This window comes from Zonotrichia albicollis, chromosome 17 (assembly GCF_047830755.1).
Source record: "Zonotrichia albicollis isolate bZonAlb1 chromosome 17, bZonAlb1.hap1, whole genome shotgun sequence".
NCBI lineage: Eukaryota > Metazoa > Chordata > Aves > Passeriformes > Passerellidae > Zonotrichia > Zonotrichia albicollis.
The window spans coordinates 11,302,117-11,323,363 of record NC_133835.1 but is presented as its reverse complement, the minus strand read 5'-3'; the positions used below and the strand labels follow the sequence as shown (position 1 = coordinate 11,323,363).

The 21,247-nt window shown below is 40.8% G+C and overlaps 1 protein-coding gene across 2 annotated transcripts in view; it reads right to left on the bottom strand.

The window, feature by feature from the left end:
- TAF4 (TATA-box binding protein associated factor 4) overlaps window positions 1–21,247 on the bottom strand; it is a 37,063-nt gene that overhangs the window by 12,358 nt on the left and 3,458 nt on the right. For both annotated transcript variants that reach the window (XR_012583043.1, XM_005489065.4), the window contains exons 3-5: window positions 2,974–3,140; window positions 2,172–2,291; window positions 393–512 (exon numbers count right to left, since the gene is read on the bottom strand). Coding sequence is in view for 1 of the 2 variants with exons in the window: in XM_005489065.4 (XP_005489122.2) it covers window positions 393–512; window positions 2,172–2,291; window positions 2,974–3,140 (407 nt within the window). In the remaining variant the exon portion in view is untranslated. The remainder of the gene's footprint in view (window positions 1–392; window positions 513–2,171; window positions 2,292–2,973; window positions 3,141–21,247) is intronic.

Sequence of the window (21,247 nt, the reverse complement as noted above, 5' to 3'; positions counted from 1 at the left end):
ACATGGATTCTCCCTGGATTTTGCAATCCTGGAAACATGCAGTTTGAATCAATCAGTGCCAACTGCTTATCCTTTATTATAGTGATTCTCCTCTACAGTGCTGAACAATTCACTGTTCTTTAAATACATCTAACATATTTTTTAAATGAGTGCTTTAATACTCCTAGAGAAACAAAAACACTTTATCACCTATCAAAATTCAAGTGACCTGTACCCACACCTTGTAAATTATATGGTTCTATTAAAGTTTACCTTTTCAAGGTCAACAGCTCACAGGATTCCTGCATCTTTACTAATCTCCACTCCCATCTGTGTTTACAAGTATGTGTATATATGCACACCATGCATATGTGAGAGGACAAAAATAGATGTTACATTTCTCAGAATCTTACTGTGGCAGCAGTGGAGGTGGCTGTTGTCCCTTGCACTGTTCTCTGAGGAGTTCCAGTTTGTACAGCTGTTGCTGTCCCCAACGTGGTTGTTTGTGCAGTACCACCCAGAACGATCTGAGGCTGCAGAGAATAAAACCACAAGATTATTTTATGTGGAACATACCAAGAGCCTGTTTTCCTGAGCCATCCAGCAGAAGATGAGGCACAGGGCAGTGGAACACCTTTCACAGCTGCTATAAATAAGTTGCTCATGCTCTGGTGCAGTGGAAGGAAACGGCCACCAGATGGCACTAAAAACATTCGGAACGGGAATGCCGAAAGTTGATTAAAAATTGCGCGATTTTTGGTCACCGAATAAAACACCATAAACATAATCTCAGCCAGTGGGGTTCCAAGCCGCAGCTAAAACAAGTGCTGAATTCCTGTGAATTCAATCTATCCTTTTGACTGTTTCATTAAATGCCACTTCCAAAGAGAGGAATTTCTACAAAGGCACAACTGACACAAAAGCTTTGGTCTTATCGAGGTCTTTGTGATAAACAACAGGACAAAACATTTTCCTAGTTTTGTAGACAAATTGGTAATCTGAAGTAGAAATAACAGCTCCAACGAATCACAATTACAAGCAAGATGCTCTCACATACACAGCTCATTCATGGGCTTCCAACAATCTAATTATTAACAACAACCCAGACTGAGAGACAAATTCCTACCAAGCTACAACTGACACTCAGAATGTTCAGAAATCATTTGTAAACTTGGTCTTTATATAAAGATGCACCAAAAAGAAGAGGCTCTCCTGCTGCTAAAGCTAACTTTATTGGTATTTTGGAAGAAACTAAGGGAGATAAGGATTTCATTTGTCTCTTTTTTTTTTTTTTTGAAATCAGGATAAATTAAGTCCATGGTGTGCTCATTACAGCACAAAATATGCAGATGGAATGATGGTGGGTTTTTTTTTTTTTGTCCTGTATAACAACAGAGCAAATTAAGGAGACTCAGTTAGGTAAATTAACTCTTAGATCTAGAAAGATCACTGGCATAGGGAAAGGCTCTCTGAGGGGAAAAAGGTTAACTGGATGCATAGCAAAACCTGCATGTTTTAAATTAAAACTCTCTAATCCTGTCTACTCCAAGGATGAAGAAAGCACAATGAGACAGATTAGGTGACAGCAATCATATTGTATCACAGCTGCCTGGAAGCCATGTGGAGAATTTCACACTCTTGCACTGGTTTTTAAACTCTTGACATCTCTAAGAAAATGTCCAAGGAGGCCCAAAATGAACTGAGGCCAGCCCAGACTGACATCAGTCTCTCTGTGAGTTATCAGTCTCCAGAAGGACCCAGACCAAAGCAGACTCATGGGAAAGGGAGAAGGCTTCAGGAAGAGAAGGCTGCCAGTGCAGTCATCTTTGCAATTGTAAATTTTGCTGCAGAATTCAGAGGGCTGCAGATCCACCACAGGAATAACACCACAGCCCAAAACCCAAGGGGAATTGCTGTCACCTCCTTTAAGCAGAAAGCATAAAGGTATTTCATTTCAGTCAGCTCTGTGACTGTACAAACTACAAACACAATACCTTGAAATGGAGATACGTACAGGTGTAATATGAAATAATACCAATATACATATAAAAATTATACCTGTACATCCAAAATGTACATGTAACTAGCCTTTAGAAAGGCTAATCCAGAAGGCATTTCTTCCCTGCACTGAGCAATTGCATGTCCTGTGAGCCTGGCAGTCTCAGGCACACATCCCTTCCCCACACACCCACCTGCACAACCGGGGGCCGCTGCAGCGTGGTCGTGGGTTGCACTGTGGTTTGAGCCTGAGACACTTGCTTGATGATAGTAGTTGGTGTCACCTGTCGTGCAATAATGGGTGTTCCTGGAGCCTGGGGAAGAGGGGAAAAAAAAGTCATGAACACATCAGTGCCTAGAGTTCAATACCACCTGCTCTAGCTGGTGTTCTGATTCTGCATTATTACAAATAGCAAAGAATGCATCTGAAGCACTATGGAACTCCAAGAAGGATTTTCAGTCTTGAAGTTAATGCAACTGTCAAAATCTTGGTGTATGTATATCCATATCCATTTTTTTCTTTTAGTCTTGTGTTTATTCTGGGGAGAACAGTTGTACACATTAACCATATATGGTCTCCTTTATATCAAAGTTTTCAACTTAATGAGATTCAGATATGTAAAAATATTTTTGATGAGTAACAGCCAAGCTGTAACAGAATTAGGAACACAATGCAATGCCTATGCCTTGTGGAAAGTAGATTTAGATTGGCTATTTGGAAGAAATTCCTGGCTCTGAGGGTGATGAGGCACAGAGAGGTGTGGACTCTGCCAGCTTGGGATGGGGCTTGAAGCAACCTGGTCTAGGGGAAGGTGGCCCTGCCCATGTCAGGAACTGGATGAGCTTTCCAACAGCTTTCCAACACAAACAATTCTGAGATTCTGTGAATCTATAAACAGTCTGTACATCCCAGTTAGATCCATGGTTTCTTCACTAGTAGCACACCTGACTTCCTCCCGTGCTCTGCACAGAACAGTTTTCAGCAGCTGGACTGACCTGCACTGTGGATATCTGCACTGGGGGTGCACTGGTGGGTGTAGCAGGACGAGGAGTCAGAGTGTTCTGAGGCTGGGACTGGGCGTGTGCCTGGGCCTGCATCTGAGCCAGGGCCTGCTGGGGGATCATCAGCAGCTGCCCGTTCTCGCTGCGCACCAGCACCATGCCTGCAAAACAGAGCGGTCAAGAACACAGCTTTGCAAACATCAAAGAACATATCATTCTGTTTGGTTTTTTTAATTCAAGTTGGGTACATATGGAATTAATGTACAGCTCAAGGACCAGGCAGCTAGCAAGAGGGGTTTAGAATAAAAGTCAAATACCCAGCTGCATTACTGTATTTTGTCTAGAATAACTTAATTTTAGAAATACTGTATCTAAATGCTCAGTATGGTGTGTACAGAACACAGTGAGGTGTATCTGCCCCAACCACAAATATTCCATGTGACAGAAGTCAAAATGATCCTGTAAAAATCCTACCTGCTCTTTACTAAGAAATTTGTTTTATGAGATACTACAAATAGAAGAAAATCCTGCCATTAGGCAAGATGCCTGTTAGTTTGTCTTTAAGAGGGGAAGAAAAATAATCAAACCTAGGCTTCACCATCAACAGCAACACAATTGTCTAAGTCCTAAATTAATTTCCCATAACCAATTTAGTAATGAAAGTGGCTATAAAATCATAATCTCTCTCATGTGCATCAGCAACAGACTGCACTGTGCCATGTTACACCCCAAATGAAAAATAAAACAGAGAGGGAAATGAGGAAGTCATTCCCTGCTCAGTCACTCAGATCAATACACTTAACCCCACTGGGTAGCTGTAGGGAAGCAGAATTTAACAGGCAGGATTTCAGATGTGATTCTCTCTTCCTTGAAGGCACAAACAGGATCTGGACAGCATGAACTGTGTGCCAAGAGCTGCTTCATTCAGCTCGCCTCACTCGCTCCCCCAGAGCCTCAGGACCTCATCAGCTCTGAAAAAGCCACCTAAGGAAACAAACTGGGCACTCATTTTGAGTTGGCTTTTCTGAGCAGCTACAGGAAGAACCTTCACCATGAAAATCAAGAGGCACTAGTGAAATCAGAAAGTTTTTCTGAAGTGTTGTTCAGTGAATCAAAAGCCCATACACACTCCCCAACAGTATCTGGAGATGTGGTCTATTGCATCTCAGAGCATGACTACTTCAAAAGAATCAAGCTTTTATTTGCTTTTCTATTCTGGTGAAGTGCTGAAATGTTTACAGACAACATCTTAAACAGTTTTCTTGGGCAGTTTTGCAAAAATTCATATACTGATTTCTACAAAAATGAGTTCAAAAGAAAAGCCTTCGTTGATTTGCCCCTAATTTTTTCCTTACAGTCTCTACATTAATGAAGCAGAGTCACACAGAGATGTTAAATTATTTACATCCAAAATGTGACTTTCCATCACAACTTATTTAAAAGTGTTAAGGTGGGACCCACAAAGTGCTGGGGACAAGTGTTATATCTAGAAACAAATATCCTCAAAGTGTTTTTCTGTAGGAAAGGAAGAGGGGGAGAAACTTATTTATTATCCTGCAGACTGTAGGAAGTAAATACTCTTCTTTTAGCTGTCAGGTCCAAAAAACTATTTTCCAAGCCATTCCAAAAAGTAAAGTTTCTTCTCCTGTAACTTATGTAGGGAGAAGTATTTCCTTTAAAACAGCAAAGGCACACACCACCACCAACACCACATCTTAGGAGAACTTAAACACTTTAACAGTGAACACAGAGCTTGGGGCTGTGGGCTGCTCATCAGAACCATCACCACATTCTCAGCATCAGCCTAACACTGTGGGGAGGGGGCTACTGACAAAAAAACAGAAATAGAACATTTTACAGACTACAGAATGACCTGTTACTACATCAACCTCACTCCTGCACCAAAAGAACCTGGCATCCTCTTCAATGTGCAAACATAAAATCTTAGGAAATGAACTCACATTGCCCATTTTTGTCATCTCTCATAATGATCAGCTGAAGCAGCTAAATGCTGAATCAGTTGAAATCTTCAATATTATTATAAACTAAATCATCAGTACTGTGGAAATCTGATTAGAGGAGCTATTTTCAAGTCAACATCAAATATTAAGGGGGTTTGAGTACTTATTTAGTTTCTAGCAGCTGAAAAGGCCCCATGGAACTCCCTATGGCCAAGCTTTCAAAAGTCCTCCAATGCCACAGAACTACACTGACACCCCACAACAAACCCTTTTGCCTAAAATTCACCAGTTTGGGAACTCCCTAAGGTATCCTAAAGTAAAAGTGCCATCCAAATTCTTCAAAGAGTTATGTGTTTTTCTCCTTACAGAAGCAACATGAGAAATACTAAACCTAGTTTTGGATGAGGGGATGTGTTTAAACTTCTTTCTCAGTGTAAAAGTGACTGAAGTCATTGGAAAGCAGCAAGGCAAAGCAGCTCCCCTGCAGATGAGATCTCCACATGGCCCAGAGCTCTGATACCTGTTCCTGTCTCCAGCTCAGCAATGTGTCTGCACCACACACCAGTATGGTCAGCTTACTGCTTTGCACCCCAAAATATGAATGAGGACAGAGAAAAGATGGGAAATAACCCCAAAGTGAAGGTTCAAAACCCCTGAAGTGCAAGCACAACATCTGAACAATGAAACATTCTCCCTGAGCTACATGCAAAATTAGAACATGCCTACACATTAACATAGCACAACTGCTCAAACAGACAGTTGAAAAGCATATTAATGTGAGCTTTAGAAAACATATCAAGAAAGTGCAATTTTTGGCAGCAGACAGACAAAACAATCATTTGTAATTCAAACCCTGACTCTAAGCACTACCCTGTTAGATTTCTAACTCCAGGAAGTCTGAAGTACTTCTTTCAAGTATTGAAGTCATAATAAAAAAGTAACTCATACAAAGCCACATTTATATCTGTCGTTATTTAAATAGTTCTTTCATTCCCACTCAAATTTGATACACAGTTATTTTTAATTTATATAATTTCTAACATGTCATTAAGTCAGCTTCTACCACTGATAAATTCCTGTACACACAAGGCTACATACAAACATAAAGACAGTTACTACCATCTGCACAAACTTTAATCACAGTATGATGATATGAGACATTTTACTGCTTGGAATGTTAGTGGTGGCTGGGTGACTTTGGAAAAGGTGCAAAAATTCAGAATGTGATGAACTTGAAATTTGTGTGCAGAAATTCTCCAATATTACAGTGTGCAGGCAAGGAACACAACACACCCCTCCAGCTTGATGGGGATTCTTTAAAAAGGGAGATGGAGCTGCTCTCTGAGCTTCTGTCCCTACACTCCAACTACAAACTTTTCCAACCCAGTTAGCTAAAAAAGGAACTCACTAACCCAAAACTATACCCAAGCTGGCTTTAAGTGGATTTTCAGTGAAGTTCAGAGGGGTCATTGGAGATAAGTCCCATTTACCTCCTACTTCTAAACAAAGTAACTGTGGGACTGTAACACCTCCTCTCCCCATCCATACACGAATCTCAGTTAACAATTCATGACAATGAAGAAGAGGAAGGGCTGACAGCCACATGTGTACAAAAAGAAATTTCTTTCCAAAACTTCCATTTGAAATATTTAAACACAGCTAAGTATCATAACCTCAAGCTCCAATGCATAAGGCTGCAAATGCTGAATGAAGCAGGTCAGAACTGAGTACCAGGTACCAGAATTCAGCTAGAATTGTGTAACTTACCTCACTGTTTCAATTAAATTCAGCAACATATTTAAAGATGGAAAACATCTTTGTGTTTTATCAACCAGGTTTTTGTTCCTGGATTAATGGATTAATTACTGCTTGAGATCAAACAGCTAATCAACATCACTGGAAACATTCAATTAGAAAAAGGTGACAATGAAACCTGGCCATTTTAAATATCTTTCTGCCTTCTTTTTCCTAGAAAGTCTGATCATGTGTATTCTAAAATCATATTCACTATTAAAAATGCAAACATTCAAGAATTCTTTCCAAGTCTCTCATTAAAAAACTAATTAAAATTAAAATTAATTACCATTTTTGTTAGAAGTTAGATGCTTAAGAGAATCCTGAAAGAGGTTCATATTTGAGTTTGAATTAAACAATTCATCATGGCTCCAAATGAAGGATTAACAAACTTAGTTGGCTGTTTCTGGTGCCAGAGCTGTGCTCCTGACCAATACAATGGTCATCCCACATGTTCTTGCAGTGAAGATCAATCCTGTTTACAACAATGCCCAGGATGGAAAATGCCATCATTATGTGATGTAGCTGCATGATTCTGCAGGGTCATCTTTGCCTCTTGCTTATTTGTAATTCCATTTGTTAATGACATTTCCATTTATAAAGTGTTGTGCTTTGGGGCTTTTTCTTTGTTAGTGTTTTTTCAATTAATAAAATGTGTAAAATCATGCTCTGGAATAAAAAGTGAAGAGTTCTGGCCATTGGACACAACAGAAAAACACAAATCAGATGATTTTTTCTAATACTTCCCTCTTCCTTCTTTCTTTGAAACATGGTTTGGCTTAACAAAGACTAAAGAAAAAAAATAACAGAATGATAAGGAAGACTAATAAAATATTTTGTAGCCTTTGCACACCACTCTGAGTATCTGTGTAATATCACACACATACTACTTGCTTACTAGAGAACCCCTACATGCAGAAAACAAACCAAACTAAAACAGTTTCCTGATTTGTTATCAGTTTTTACTGGTAGATCTTGATTAGTAATATTTATAGCAGCTGGACTTTCCAGTGAGGGAGATAAAACCACCTGCAGACACAGCAGCACCCTCAGATCAGTGTTCTGAGGCAGTGCAGCAGGGTCACCTCTGACAGCCACACCCTGCAGGAACCACTCCAGCAGCAGCATGTCCCAGTGTCACCCCTCAGGATAGCTCCATGTCCCAGTGTCACCTCCAGGGTAACGCTCCATGTCCCAGTGTCACCCCTCAGGACAGCTCCATATCCCAGTGTCACCCCTCAGGACAGCTCCACGTCCCAGTGTCACCCCTCAGGATAGCTCCACGTCCCAGTGTCACCCCTCAGGATAGCTCCACGTCCCAGTGTCACCCCTCAGGATAACTCTCCATGTCCCAGTGTCACCCCTCAGGATAACTCTCCATGTCCCAGTGTCACCCCTCAGGATAACTCTCCATGTCCCAGTGTCACCCCTCAGGATAACTCTCCATGTCCCAGTGTCACCTCCAGGGTAATGCTCAAAATCCCAGTGTCACCTCCAGGGTAACACTCCATGTCCCAGTGTCACCCCTCAGGATAGCTCCATGTCCCAGTGTCACCCCTCAGGATAGCTCCATGTCCCAGTGTCACCCCTCAGGATAGCTCCATGTCCCAGTGTCACCCCTCAGGATAGCTCCATGTCCCAGTGTCACCCCTCAGGATAGCTCCATGTCCCAGTGTCACCCCTCAGGATAGCTCCATGTCCCAGTGTCACCCCTCAGGATAACACTCCATGTCCCAGTGTCACCCCTCAGGATAGCTCCATATCCCAGTGTCACCCCTCAGGATAACACTCCATATCCCAGTGTCACCCCTCAGGATAGCTCCATGTCCCAGTGTCACCTCCAGGATAACACTCCATGTCCCAGTGTCACCCCTCAGGATAGCTCCATATCCCAGTGTCACCTCCAGGATAACACTCCATGTCCCAGTGTCACCCCTCAGGATAGCTCCATATCCCAGTGTCACCTCCAGGATAACACTCCATGTCCCAGTGTCACCCCTCAGGTTAGCTCCAAATCCCAGTGTCACCCCTCAGGATAACACTCCATATCCCAGTGTCACCCCTCAGGATAACACTCCATGTCCCAGTGTCACCCCTCAGGATAGCTCCATGTCCCAGTGTCACCCCTCAGGATAGCTCCATGTCCCAGTGTCACACCTCCATGCCTCAGGGACTCCAGCCCTACCATGGGGGCACACTGAGGGACTCCCTCTCCAGCTGGCAAGCCCCTCACCAGAGGCACAGCAAGGTGTGCTTGTGCTTCTCACAGGGCTTGACAGTGTACAAGGACCAAACTCCCACCTGTGAAATACAAACCCCAACAGGACCCTGATTCCCAGTGACATCATCTGTCACCATCTGATCCCAAGTGACATTATCTCTCTTTCTGATGCACACACTCAAAACAGAAGGTTCAAGCTTACAGATACTGCTTGTTATCCACAATGTAGTCCATGGTTAATCCAGATCAAGTCAGAACCACTACTAATCTAGACTTTTAATAAGTTGGTTTTTTCTGAGACATAACAGAAGAATTAATGGATGTATGATCTTGAAAGTGCATGGAGAATATCCTTTCCTAGTCTCCTGAGGATATTCTCTTCTTAAAGTAAAAAGATAACTATAAACTTCCCAAGAAAAAACAATTGGGGTCAGGGAGCAAAGAATTAATAGGCACACATGCTGGTGTTCAGAAAGAATGGCCAAGCCTGAAAGAATAACTAGAGGACTGATACTTCTGGTGTAGAAAACCAAAAATCCCTACAAACATCTCTAGAAAAGGAGGTTATTGATCATACAATGCACTGACACCTGACAAACCTTCAAATCCCAGCTAGATCTGCCAGGGAAGTTCACTAGGAGGTTATCTTCACGTCAAAGCCCTTTGGGCCTTAAGCTCTTGAGCACACACTCATTTGTGGCAAGATGCTGCAAACATTTGACATGGCAGAAAAATCTGACAGTAATCCTGAGTGGGCTGTGCCATATTAGCAGGAGAAAGCTTTAGGAGAGAATCCTTTTGGTATTGTCAGAAGAGATTCTGTTGCAGAAAAGAGAAAGTGAATGTGTGTGCAAGGTTATGCAAGTTATCACACATACCACAAAAACCATGTAAAGCCAAGGGGCTGAGTCCCTGCTCTGCAACTGATTGGATCAGGTTACTCAGAAACCCACAATGACAAAACCTTTATAAAAGGACAAAGTTTTTAAGATTTTTCCAATACAAGAATGCTGGAATACCAGAGTGAGAGCTGGAGAAAACAGCTGCCAGTAGAAGCTGCAGGAAGAGCTTTCAGAATAAGTGGTACATGTGACAGGGTCCTTACTGCAGAAAAGGGAAAGATAACCTGGTACTGCCATCAGTGCTGTCCAACAATCCACCAGTAACTGATCCACCTGGAAAACTCCCACTCTACAGGAATGAAAGCCCCAGGAAAGCAGCAAGAACCTACTGAAGTCTACAAGTCCACTGCAGCTCTGTGAAAATCTGAGTCATTAAGGAAATCTTCCCTAACAATAGACAGTTTGTAGCAGACTTAGAATTATTTACACACATTAAAGAGCAGCCTCTGTAACAAACCAGATGAGTAGCAGCTCACTAAGGACCATCTACAGACCAACTCATGAGAAACAGGGATTACAAATCAAGGCAGGTAGAACAGAACTGTCAATGGTAACAGAAGTGCAGATTAGATTTATTTTAGACACACTACTTTGTACTTGAGGAGAAATGTGCGCCACTGTTCAGTATAAATTAGATACACTTCAGTTTAGGTACCCGGAACCTCAGGAGACCTGTGCTGCACAAATCCAGAAAAAATCCTACTTGAACTTTCTTGCCAAAGCCTTTGGCCTCATCAGCAATCTGAGCTTTCAAGTTTCATCAACAAACGTGGTCATTTTGTGATTTCTATAAAGGCACCTTAGCTCCACAAGGATGAGCACAGTGCCTAAGGAGAAGTCTCCCCCGTGCAGGGATCAGGAGGTATCAGAAATGACCCCATGCCCATGTGAGACTGCAGCTGCTCCACAAAACTGCCAGGCAGTGACAGAGCTGTCCAGCACACAGCACAAACCTGTGCCAATGCCCTCATGCCTTGCTCCAGGGCAATGGGCAGCCCAAAGCCACAAGGCTGAGGTTCTGCACGCAGCTGTGCTGAGCACACAGCACACCCTGTGCCCAAGGAAAGGGACCTGTTCAATGCTCAGCACCTGCTGCACTGAAGATGTGCTACAACTCACCATGAAAAAAACATGGCATGATTGCCAGGTGTTGCTTCAGAGCACCTCTAATATAAAATACTTGGAGTTTTTCCCAACAGGCACTGAAGACTGGCATGGCATAGAGTTTTAGACAAGAACTACAAAAGCAAATTCCATTTCCTTTTCAACTCATGTCACTCTGGAGTAAAGGAGAATTCTACCCAGACACAGCACCTAAAAGATACAACCTACAACAGCAGCACTGCACTGTTGGCTACCACTGCTCTATCCAGCCTGCACACACAGGTTCCAACCAGCCATTATGGTCTCAGAAACATCAATTCTTCAACAGCTGATTTATGATTGTTGTCAACACAGGTAAAAGATATGTTTGCAAATATCCTCAACAATCCTGCATTTTCTACAGACCAAGTACAAAAGTTCACATTATGAAAAACTGCTTGTTTTTTCTTACAGAAGAGTCAATAGACAAAAAATTCGATTTAATTTTAAAAGCTTTTGCTTACTCGTCCATGCAAGAGTTCTGTTTCAAACAACACAACTGAACTGTCTAAAAGGTAAAGAAGTGAATCATTTGTAAAGTATTGATTCACAGACCTTTTAAGAATATAGTTAAAGGGATAATGTCATGTTGGAATGCCAAAAAGACACTGCATTTAAGAGTGATCCCATATGTAAAAAATCTCACCTGCTCATTTGAAGAGGTGTGTAAGAATTGTTCTGGAAAATGCATCATTTTATACAGCAACAATTGACAAATGCTTCAACAACAATGTGATTTGCAACTATTTTGACTTCTCTGGAAAGCTAAATTCCTTGAAAGTGAGTTAACATTCCTTTCTAGTCAAGGATACAAAGCTGGAACACCAGAGTGCTCTGTCAAACTGCAGCCCAATCATCACACAAATCTGTCTGATGTCGAAACAGCTCTAAGAAAAACACTATCAAGAGCTAAACCAATTGCTTTAATTATTGATCTCCAAGCAATTCAGATGCAGCTCTGCCATTAATTTCAATATACTTAGATCAAACAACAAAGCAATTATACCAAAATCAGATTTGGGTTTGAGAAAGGAAGACACAAAATGAAGTGTCACTAATTCTTTACGTCTGTTATTTTAAATAGGAGGTTTTAAAACTCAACCTGTCTTTATTTGTGACAGTTTGTTTGTACCAAGGTGTGTCAACATTAGTGCTGTTCAAGCACCTGAAGAAATGGGAAGGCTGAGTTACTTTGCATTTATTACCAGAGTCTGCACAGAAATACTGAATGAGGAGTAATGCTTTAAATCAATGCTTTGAATGCAACAGCCTAAACCAACTAAGTCCATGAGAAGCCACCAAGAACAAATTTCTTTTAATTTGTCCCCACTGTGAATGGCCTACTCAAGGTATAGACTCTCTGTAATTGTAGCTGCTGCCACCTTTCCAGCTGAAGCTGTGGAGACCCAGAGCTGGACAATTCCACTGACTGCCAGCTCCCCAGGGCAGCCTCAGCACAAAAGTTCCCTCCACATCCTCCTCTGGGAATTCACGCCTCTCACTGCCCATACAGAATTCTCCTGCTTTGAGAATATGCCAAACACTACGCCTGCAAGTTCAATACAAACCATCAACTGGGACATGATATTACATGCCATTTGGCTGATAGCAACATTTATTAAGTAGCTCTGCTTTTGCAGTTAGTCTGAACACAGGAGGAGAATTATTTTCACACCTGTAAGCTTGAATTCAGAATGCTTTTCAACAAAATCAGGTTTCGTTTTGATTTTTACCAACCATCAAATGCACAGTCCTGAGTAATGACTAAGCTTAATGACTGGGTATGACTAACACTTATAAATAATTAGTGCCTTTCTCCCCCTCCCCCATGGAGGACAGGGAAGGAAAGAAAATCAAATGATACCCTGGTAAAAAAGGAAGGAAGAAAGGAACTAAGAGGTTGATCTCAATGCATGAGATTGAGATCGTGAAAATTTTCACGATTACCTCGTGAAATCATTCCAGAGGGAATACTGCTCCAAAAATCAGATTTAGGGAGTGATGTGCAGCTCCCTCTTCCTCCCTCTCCCAGCAGTGTGGCCTCATCCCCATGGGGATGCAAATCCCTGTGGGAAGGGGCATCTCCTGCCTCCATCCAGGGAGGATTTGTAGGCAGTGAAGCCAATATACAAGAATATACAAGAACACTTGTATATTCTTCCAATCCACCCTTAATACCACTGCAAACACCACTGCACATGTGTCTGTTAAAAACTAATAACTCCTCATGCTTGTCTTTTAACTTCCACCCAGCTCAGTCACTGTCAGCTCCCTCCAGAGCTCTTCTCCCCACGGATCCCTGCACAAACCCTTCTGCTCCCTCCATGGACTCTGTGGCCACAGGTGCTGCAATTGCCCAGTGCTGCTCCTTGTGGCTGCCACCTGTGACTCATGAGGGCACAACTGGTCCCACTGGCCACACCACGACTCAAAAAGCACCTGATGTGACTGCACTGGCAGAGAGGCTCTGAATGGAGCCCTCCCTTCATTACAGCAATGTCTGATGAATAAACTGCAGGAGGGTGTGCAGACACTGAGCAGAGCCTTGCTGCCCCCAAATCTTCTCAGAAACACTCCAGCACAGCACCACACCTCATTGCTTGCCTTTTGTTTATACTCTGAGATCTGGAGCACACATTTTTCACCTGCACTGGTTGTTAGCACAGTCTATCCAGCAGGTGCTTTACTCTGCACAAAAGCACTGTGATAGCTTTTAACAGTTCAACTACTCTCAGAAGCATCTATTAATCAGGTTATAATCATAAGTTAGGCCATTTTTACAAGAGAGGCTTACTCAATTCAATACAAATCTTAGGACAGTCATGTCAGTCATGGAAAATAATATTACACACTGCTGTGAGTTTCATGTTATTCCTTGTCTAGGTGCTGGGTATGTTTAAGTGAAAAACACATTTTAGTAAGGCATTTTAAGGGAAAAGCATCAAAATTAATATACATAGCATTCATAAGTTACAAGTCAAATTTATAAACAGAGATCTAGCATGGCAAAAAGTTACTTAATTTTCATCAACATTCTTTTCCAAATCCCACAAAAAGGGCTTGGTATCAAACTGGATCTTGCACTAAATTCTCTACAAATACCAGTAAAAGCACCATCCCTATTTAACCTATTTTATAACACATTTTGCTGAGCAACATTTTGATGTTGAAAGTGCAACTTTTTGATTACTGGCAATCTAAGTACAGAAACCCATAGTTTTAAATGTTATTTTGAGTCTGACAACAGTTACAGACCCAAAGATCAGATATATTTATACAACACCTTAAGACAGCTCTACTGAGGTGCTGAACAGATCTCACTGCAGGTGTATCAATTCCTTATAATTATCACCTCTTTCTTGATTACTGATAGATCTATACCATTATCCAGTGACAACAATCAACATTTTGTTCTCACAAAAAACACTCTGTATTTTAAAAAACCCTTAAAGGCATACATAAGACCTCAAGGACAATTATTATCTTTTGCATTAAATTTTATGCTAAAAACACCTGAAGAGAATTACTCCAAGAGAGGAGGGTTTGTGGTAAAAAACTGGCTCTCAGTTGAGACACCAGAAGACAACCAGAATTTCCAGGAAGAAATTCCCACAGAATAGAACTGGTGTAAAAATTTCCAGAGTAAGCTCAGGTAAAACTGTCCTAGAAGGTTTTAAACAAACAAAAAGCTCTATTCACGTGTCTATGGCAAAAAAAAAAAAAATAAAACAAACCACCTCATTTAATCTGAAATATGGAGGATCACTTAATCTTTACACCTGTTTAATTACAACCTGTACACAGAGCAGGCTGTATCAGCAATTTTGCTTCTCTTACAAGGAAGCAGATCCAAGAGAGCTGATACAATTATTTGCACACAGGAACAGACCTGTGGCTGTGCAAAGAAAAAGCCCTTTGTCACCTGGGAGCACCACTCTGCCTAGTCTGGCCTTCCTTCACCCACAGCTCTGGGGTTCATAACATGAAATAACTGAAAAACCTCCTCTCTACCATTGTGACAGATACAGAAATATACAGTATTTCTCCTCAGTTATGAAAAACTCTATTTTCAAAATTCTACCTCTCCAACCCTTCTTTCACAAGAGATAATGTGCCTAATAAAGCTAAACTTCCTAACAGTCTTCCAATTAGCAAATTTTTTTTTCCTTTTTTCCTTACATAAAGCAATGGTAACAGATTCAAAGAGAAGTTTCAGACAGATTAATGGAGTTACAAACATGCATAAAGTTTCAAAACAAAAAATAATCTTGACAAGAGTAGCTATTTTAAGGTAAAAATTATGATTTTGAAGATTTCTGACCAAAAAAATGAACACAGTAACAAAAAATGTTTAATGTGTTAAGTGACTTCTGTGTCCAGTTCCTTCTGAGCAGAGTCAGTATTGATCACACAGTTTTTACACAAAGCAACCTTTCCACACACCAGCACTTTCTCTTTCCTTGAGCCCAGATAGTTTAAATATCAGTATTTTCAACTGTGTTCTAGAACTACTTCAGAAAATTTTTTAGAATTATATTTACATATAATTTCTCAAAACAGGGAAGACAGAGTAAGAGTTCTCATACACCAAAATACTTCATTTGAAGAGTTTGTGATATAATTTGTCTCCTATCAGTGGCCCAAACTCATGCATTTCCACCTCACTTTGCTAACAGGGCTGCAGCATTCTCTGTTAGTAAGGGATTCAAGTCCTGGGCAACATTCAAATTTGGGGTCCTCAAACCAAGAAGGTTTCACAAGCAACCTGCTTAAATTTCCAGAGATGGAAAACATGTAACTTTGTGCAGAGTGCAAAACACTTCAAAAGAAATAAATCACTTCTGGTTATTGACCAATAACCTTTCCCACAAGCTTAGTGATACCAAATCCCCAGAAGATCACAATTTGAAGATCACACAGACATATCCATAGATACACTTCCAAAGGCTGTTGGGAACAGTATTTTCCATAACAGAAGTGAACAATATATAATCAGAGTTAACAACTTTCACAGCTTAACAGAATCACAATTACAGTCCCATTAGATCCCATCACTTAAAGACACAGCCTTATCAGATGTGCACAACATCAAGAGACTGTAACAGAACCAGAAACCCCAACTGCACAGCCCTCTCAGGCTCCTTGGGGTGCAAAGCCAAGCACTCAGGAGTCCTCAGTTATGGAAGGTGCAATGGGAACAAACACAGCTCTCAGGCTGGTGACATATGGCACATCTGATGGAGCAGATCCCAAATAAAGCAGAATGTTCCTTTTGCTGATGCATGATTTGAACATAAAATCCACCCTGCACCCAGAAGAGATCCATGGTCATCTTCCAGAAAGACAGATACTGCTTTACAAGCCAAGTACAGGACTCCCAAGCTCTAATCCTGGCAAAATATTGATTCCTGCATGGCCTTGGGCAAGTCAGAACTTCTCTAACTTGCTCTTTCCCCCAGCTCTAAAGCAGAGTTTATACTACTTCATTTAGCAGCCACACAGGCAGGTTGCAAGGATTAAAACATTTTGTAAAATGCTTTGCAAGTAAAACATACTGGAAGTTCTCTAAGAAACCCCCATTGTCATGGTGCAGTGCAGACATTATTTTTAACAAAATCGAGCCATGCCAACACACTTAACAGGCATAATATTGGCAGCACATGCAACATACAGGGAACTGTAATGAGGATATGTTTGAACTCGCTTATAGTCAGTGAGAAATAGAAACAACCACATTCCACTACTTCATAGTATTTCCCCTGTTCCTTTCTGTGTTCCTTATTTTATGGGGTTCTGATGATTTCCTCATTTATCCACATCCTAATTCCTTCAGGGACTGCTCAGGTACATGTTTCAAGTACAAAGCAACCCAAAGAATGAGGCGCTCAGTATGAAAAAGTTACAGAAATTGCTCGCTTTGATTCTTCTCAGTTTCCACCCTTCTACATTTTTATCCACTCTCCTTTGCCCAACCACCTACTACCCCAACTCCCAACTGAAGGAAATGGAATTACTCCTGCAGAAGTTATTTTTCAGTTACTCCAGTCCTGAAAGTCAGAAGGACCCAAAGCCATGCTTTAAATTATTCAGGCAGTTTTCCCATCCTAAAGCCACCATAACCATGGCCTGAGTAAGAATCCTTCTTGGATAGGATTCACAAGCTAAAAACCAATATATTTCTACAAAAAAAGGACAAATTTAATACCAAATTTTTTGAGCCTCTAAGGCCATGAGGAAACCCTTGGGTGTGCACATTCATGTTTGTCCATCTCCCAGGATGTGCAGATGCAGAGCCCTGATGCTCCTTCAGGAATCCTTTGCTCCTGGGAAGCATCAATGCTAAGTTTTAACCAGTGCTGGAGCTCAGAACTCTGGAACATCCCACTGTTCAGGGGCCTCTTTAACAGCACTTTCTCATCTATAAAAGGCCCATCCTGCCCTCACCACAGAAAAGGCACACGAGATGCCCTTCAGAAAGAAAGCAACAAAGAAATCTGTAGTCTCATCCCCTACCATCAGCTACTGGCAGATCCAAGTGAGTTTTGGGAAAGTAATAAAGAAGATTTATTTTTAGATACAAGGCAAAACAATTCTCTTCTACAACAGCTGCAGAACTGCACCACTGCTAGTGGGAAGCCTGGTGATGACTGTAGAAGTAAAAACAAACCCATGATGACAGGCCATCCTATTTGCTATCTTCAAACAGGAGCACATGTCACCAAACCATATTTAATCAGGAAAATACCAGTCTTTATGATCTAGCCACCAAATTTTCATAACTACTAACAGTCATTCAGAAGGTAAAAGAAAAGAGAGGGACAGAGGGAAGTGAAAGTTTCTAGATTTCAATTTCACCTAAGCTAGTGGAGAAAACTGTTCAGACCTACCTGCTCTATGCTATTCTCACTGCATACATTCAGCACTCACCAATCTGCTCCTCTCTCTAAGCAGACACCTTAAAAATTTATTATGAGGTGTTTGTACATAAAGATAAAGGAGAAGACAGTAGCAACACAAATTTGCAAGAAGAGAAATCAAATCTTTGAACCCCAAGCTGACAGCAGTGCTAGGTAAGCACAAACTCACACATGCTGGGCCTGTACTACAGCACTGCTGGACAAGGTGGGGTTTTTAAAAATTATTTTAAAGTACCCAAGTTTTGTCAGTTTACAAGGTGATCCTACCCTGTGTCAGCAATGACCTCCAAACACTTCACACATTCTTACAATGCAAAAGATAAATTTTAGTGCATAATCCCAGTTATACTTTTCTGAGCACCTCTAACCATGGAACATTGACTTACCACTTTAACAAACTCACTGATTTTCTACCTCTTACCATATGATTGCTCATAACACATCTCTCATTACTGAAGTACTCAGAAACAACAAGCTTCATTCAATTCATTTCCAGCCAGTTTCAGCAGTGCTGCATCCTTAAGGCAATATTGTGTAAACTTTTGTTCCTACCCCCTTACAAAATTATTTCACAGTATTTCCATCTCTTTTCTAAGAGGGTGTGAACAAGGTTATTGTGGGAGCATCATTACCCAAATCTGTCCAACTGGAGCCAAAGTCCCAAACACAGGCTCCTGAAGAAAAGACTAAGGACAACAATCCTCTTCCTCAAAGATGCCAAAGTCCATCATTAATACACAAATCCATCATTAATACACAGATACAATAGCTCAGCTCCTTGGAGAAGAAATACACCAAAATCCAGTAAGGTCACAACAATTATGGCCCACTGGCTCTTCAAACATCTCCAATTTGGTCAGTCAAGATTTGCTGCATAACTGCCTTGATGCAATACAAAGCATTATTCTAATAGTAATATATTTTAAACACCATTGATGGAGTTTATTTTCCACAGGGTCTTTCAAAAAAACAACATTTGAAACCTTGTAAGGTTTCTAATTTTCGAGTCCCAGCTTTTAACTCCTGCTGACATTTTACATTCTGCTTTCCATACATGTGACACTGTAACTGTATTTTGGAGAGCTAGAAACAGTAATTCTGGATAAGAAAATAACAGTAAAACCTGTGCTGTCATGGTCAAACCCTCCATCAGAATTTTCTAAGTGTTTGTAATTCTTGGTGTAAAAAGCTGTGTGTGTGCAGTGTATGATTTCAAACTGCTTCAAGCACTGTCACAGAAACTCTTACTGTTAACTTTTAGAAACAAACTTGTGAATGCCAATCAATGAATGCAGGAGGTGCAGAGCCCACAGGCACTGCAGCTGCAGCTTCACAGCACCAAACTGCCTCCAAAAACCTGTATTTAAAATACAACCTCACAAGCACAGCCACCCATTCTCCTCTCACTATGAGTGTACCTGGGCTCTGAGAGATGTTTGGAAGAGCCCAGCACCCACCAATTCTTAAGATTTTGAAAGAGATGGTTTTTGCAAGGCATTTTCAATGCTGGTTACTTTTGCAAAGTATAAAAAACAAACTAAAGCAATGTAAAAGAAAAATAATCAGATCCACTAAAAAAATATTTTTTAATATTAAGCCTGTCTTATCATGCAAGAACTCAGCTTCCACTCTCTATGTATCCAGTCATATATACTTGCTTATTTTATGTCATGCTTATTCTTTTGAAGTCATAAATATTTCTTTAAGTGTAGGACAGAAAAAAAAAAAAGCTTTATAAAAATCCAAGTTCTTAGAACCTGTATTGTTTTACTTTGATCTATCAAGAACTCCAAAGGAACAATTTATGGTCCAATTTTGCTTAAGGACTGGCAATGCTGCTTCCAGGAGTAACACATTTCAGGATGCTGTGGCAGTGTGAAAACATCAGCTACCTGAAAAACAGTCCCACTGGATTCCACTCTAGTATTTTCCCTCATAATCAGGTTTATAATGTGGTATTAACAAAAAATGGTAGGTATGAATGGCACTAGACTAAACTGGATCAATCCTTTGATACAATATGGCAATAAACAAAATAAGGCTTTTCCAACCTATCAATTTACAGGCTTCAAATCAAGCACCACAATTTCAAGACCTGAATTTTACTGCTATTCTTTAAATTAGCAACATGTCATTCTAATTACTCATATATGGAATAATCTTTTACAGGAAAAAAAAGAGGAATATTTATACCAGTTAGTACTTGGATATGCAGAATGTTTGACAGACTTCATCAAACTACATGGCATCACACGGCACAGAGAGCATATCACACAAAAACACAGAGTTTAGTACCACAGCACATAATTCCTGATCTACTTCATGTGACAGGTGCATTGCTCTGAGGTTGGTCAGGAGTTCCAGGAGATGTATTTTACTAAGACCACTTGTATTTGACTAAGAGCACCTACTAAAACCATCACCAATTTCGTTCAGTGTTAGCAGCAAAATTCAATGAGCTGTTCTTTGCATACTGCCCTGAAAAGAGTGAGCACTAAGAATACAGCCCTTGTATGTATTGTTATGAAGCAGTGTGTAGGTTCACACAAGTATTTGCAGTTAAAAATCAAAGTGGATACAAGCATCAAGCCTGATTCAAGAATAACAGCAAATATATAACATTAAATCTCCAAATCTGGGATATTTATGGAGGGACAGAACAATTCTGAGCAAATAAATGCTTCTCATCCTGCTTTTCACACATCCATTGAGTTCAGGACTGGATTCCTTGTCCAGAGATGCTCAGCACTAAGCATGAGACTACCTACTACAAGAGCTGCAGCCCTAGACACAACAGGGTGAGGTAAGGACATAGGAAGTCTGCCTTTGTATCAGAATGCCAGTGACTAAAAAGATGATCATAAGCTTCAAATCTGTGAGTTTTTAAGTCAGACTTTGAAGGTATTTAAAGCCAAAGTAGGCAGTTTTCATGTGTTGTATCTGCTGCTTCTCTGTTCATGAGAGCTCTGTGGTACTGGGGGCACGCAGGGACAGGAGGGAGCCAAGCAGCACATAAAGGTTACAAACTGACAAAACCACCTGAAAATTCAAAATGTCTCTTGTGCTAATGAAATAACAACATTTCATTAGATAATGTTCCATTGTCACACTTTGGCAGTTTGCAGCTTCATCTACACTCCCATTGGAACAAAGATACCAGGCAGAATTATTTTCAATTACTGCTGAAAAGACTTTCTGGTCACCCAAAATCAAACACCAAGTAGTGGAATGCTACTATGCTACTACTACTCAACACCAGGCCATTCTCATTATTACATGTCATGCCTTTTCCACAATTCACAATTCAATGGCACAGAATCTTACTTGGAT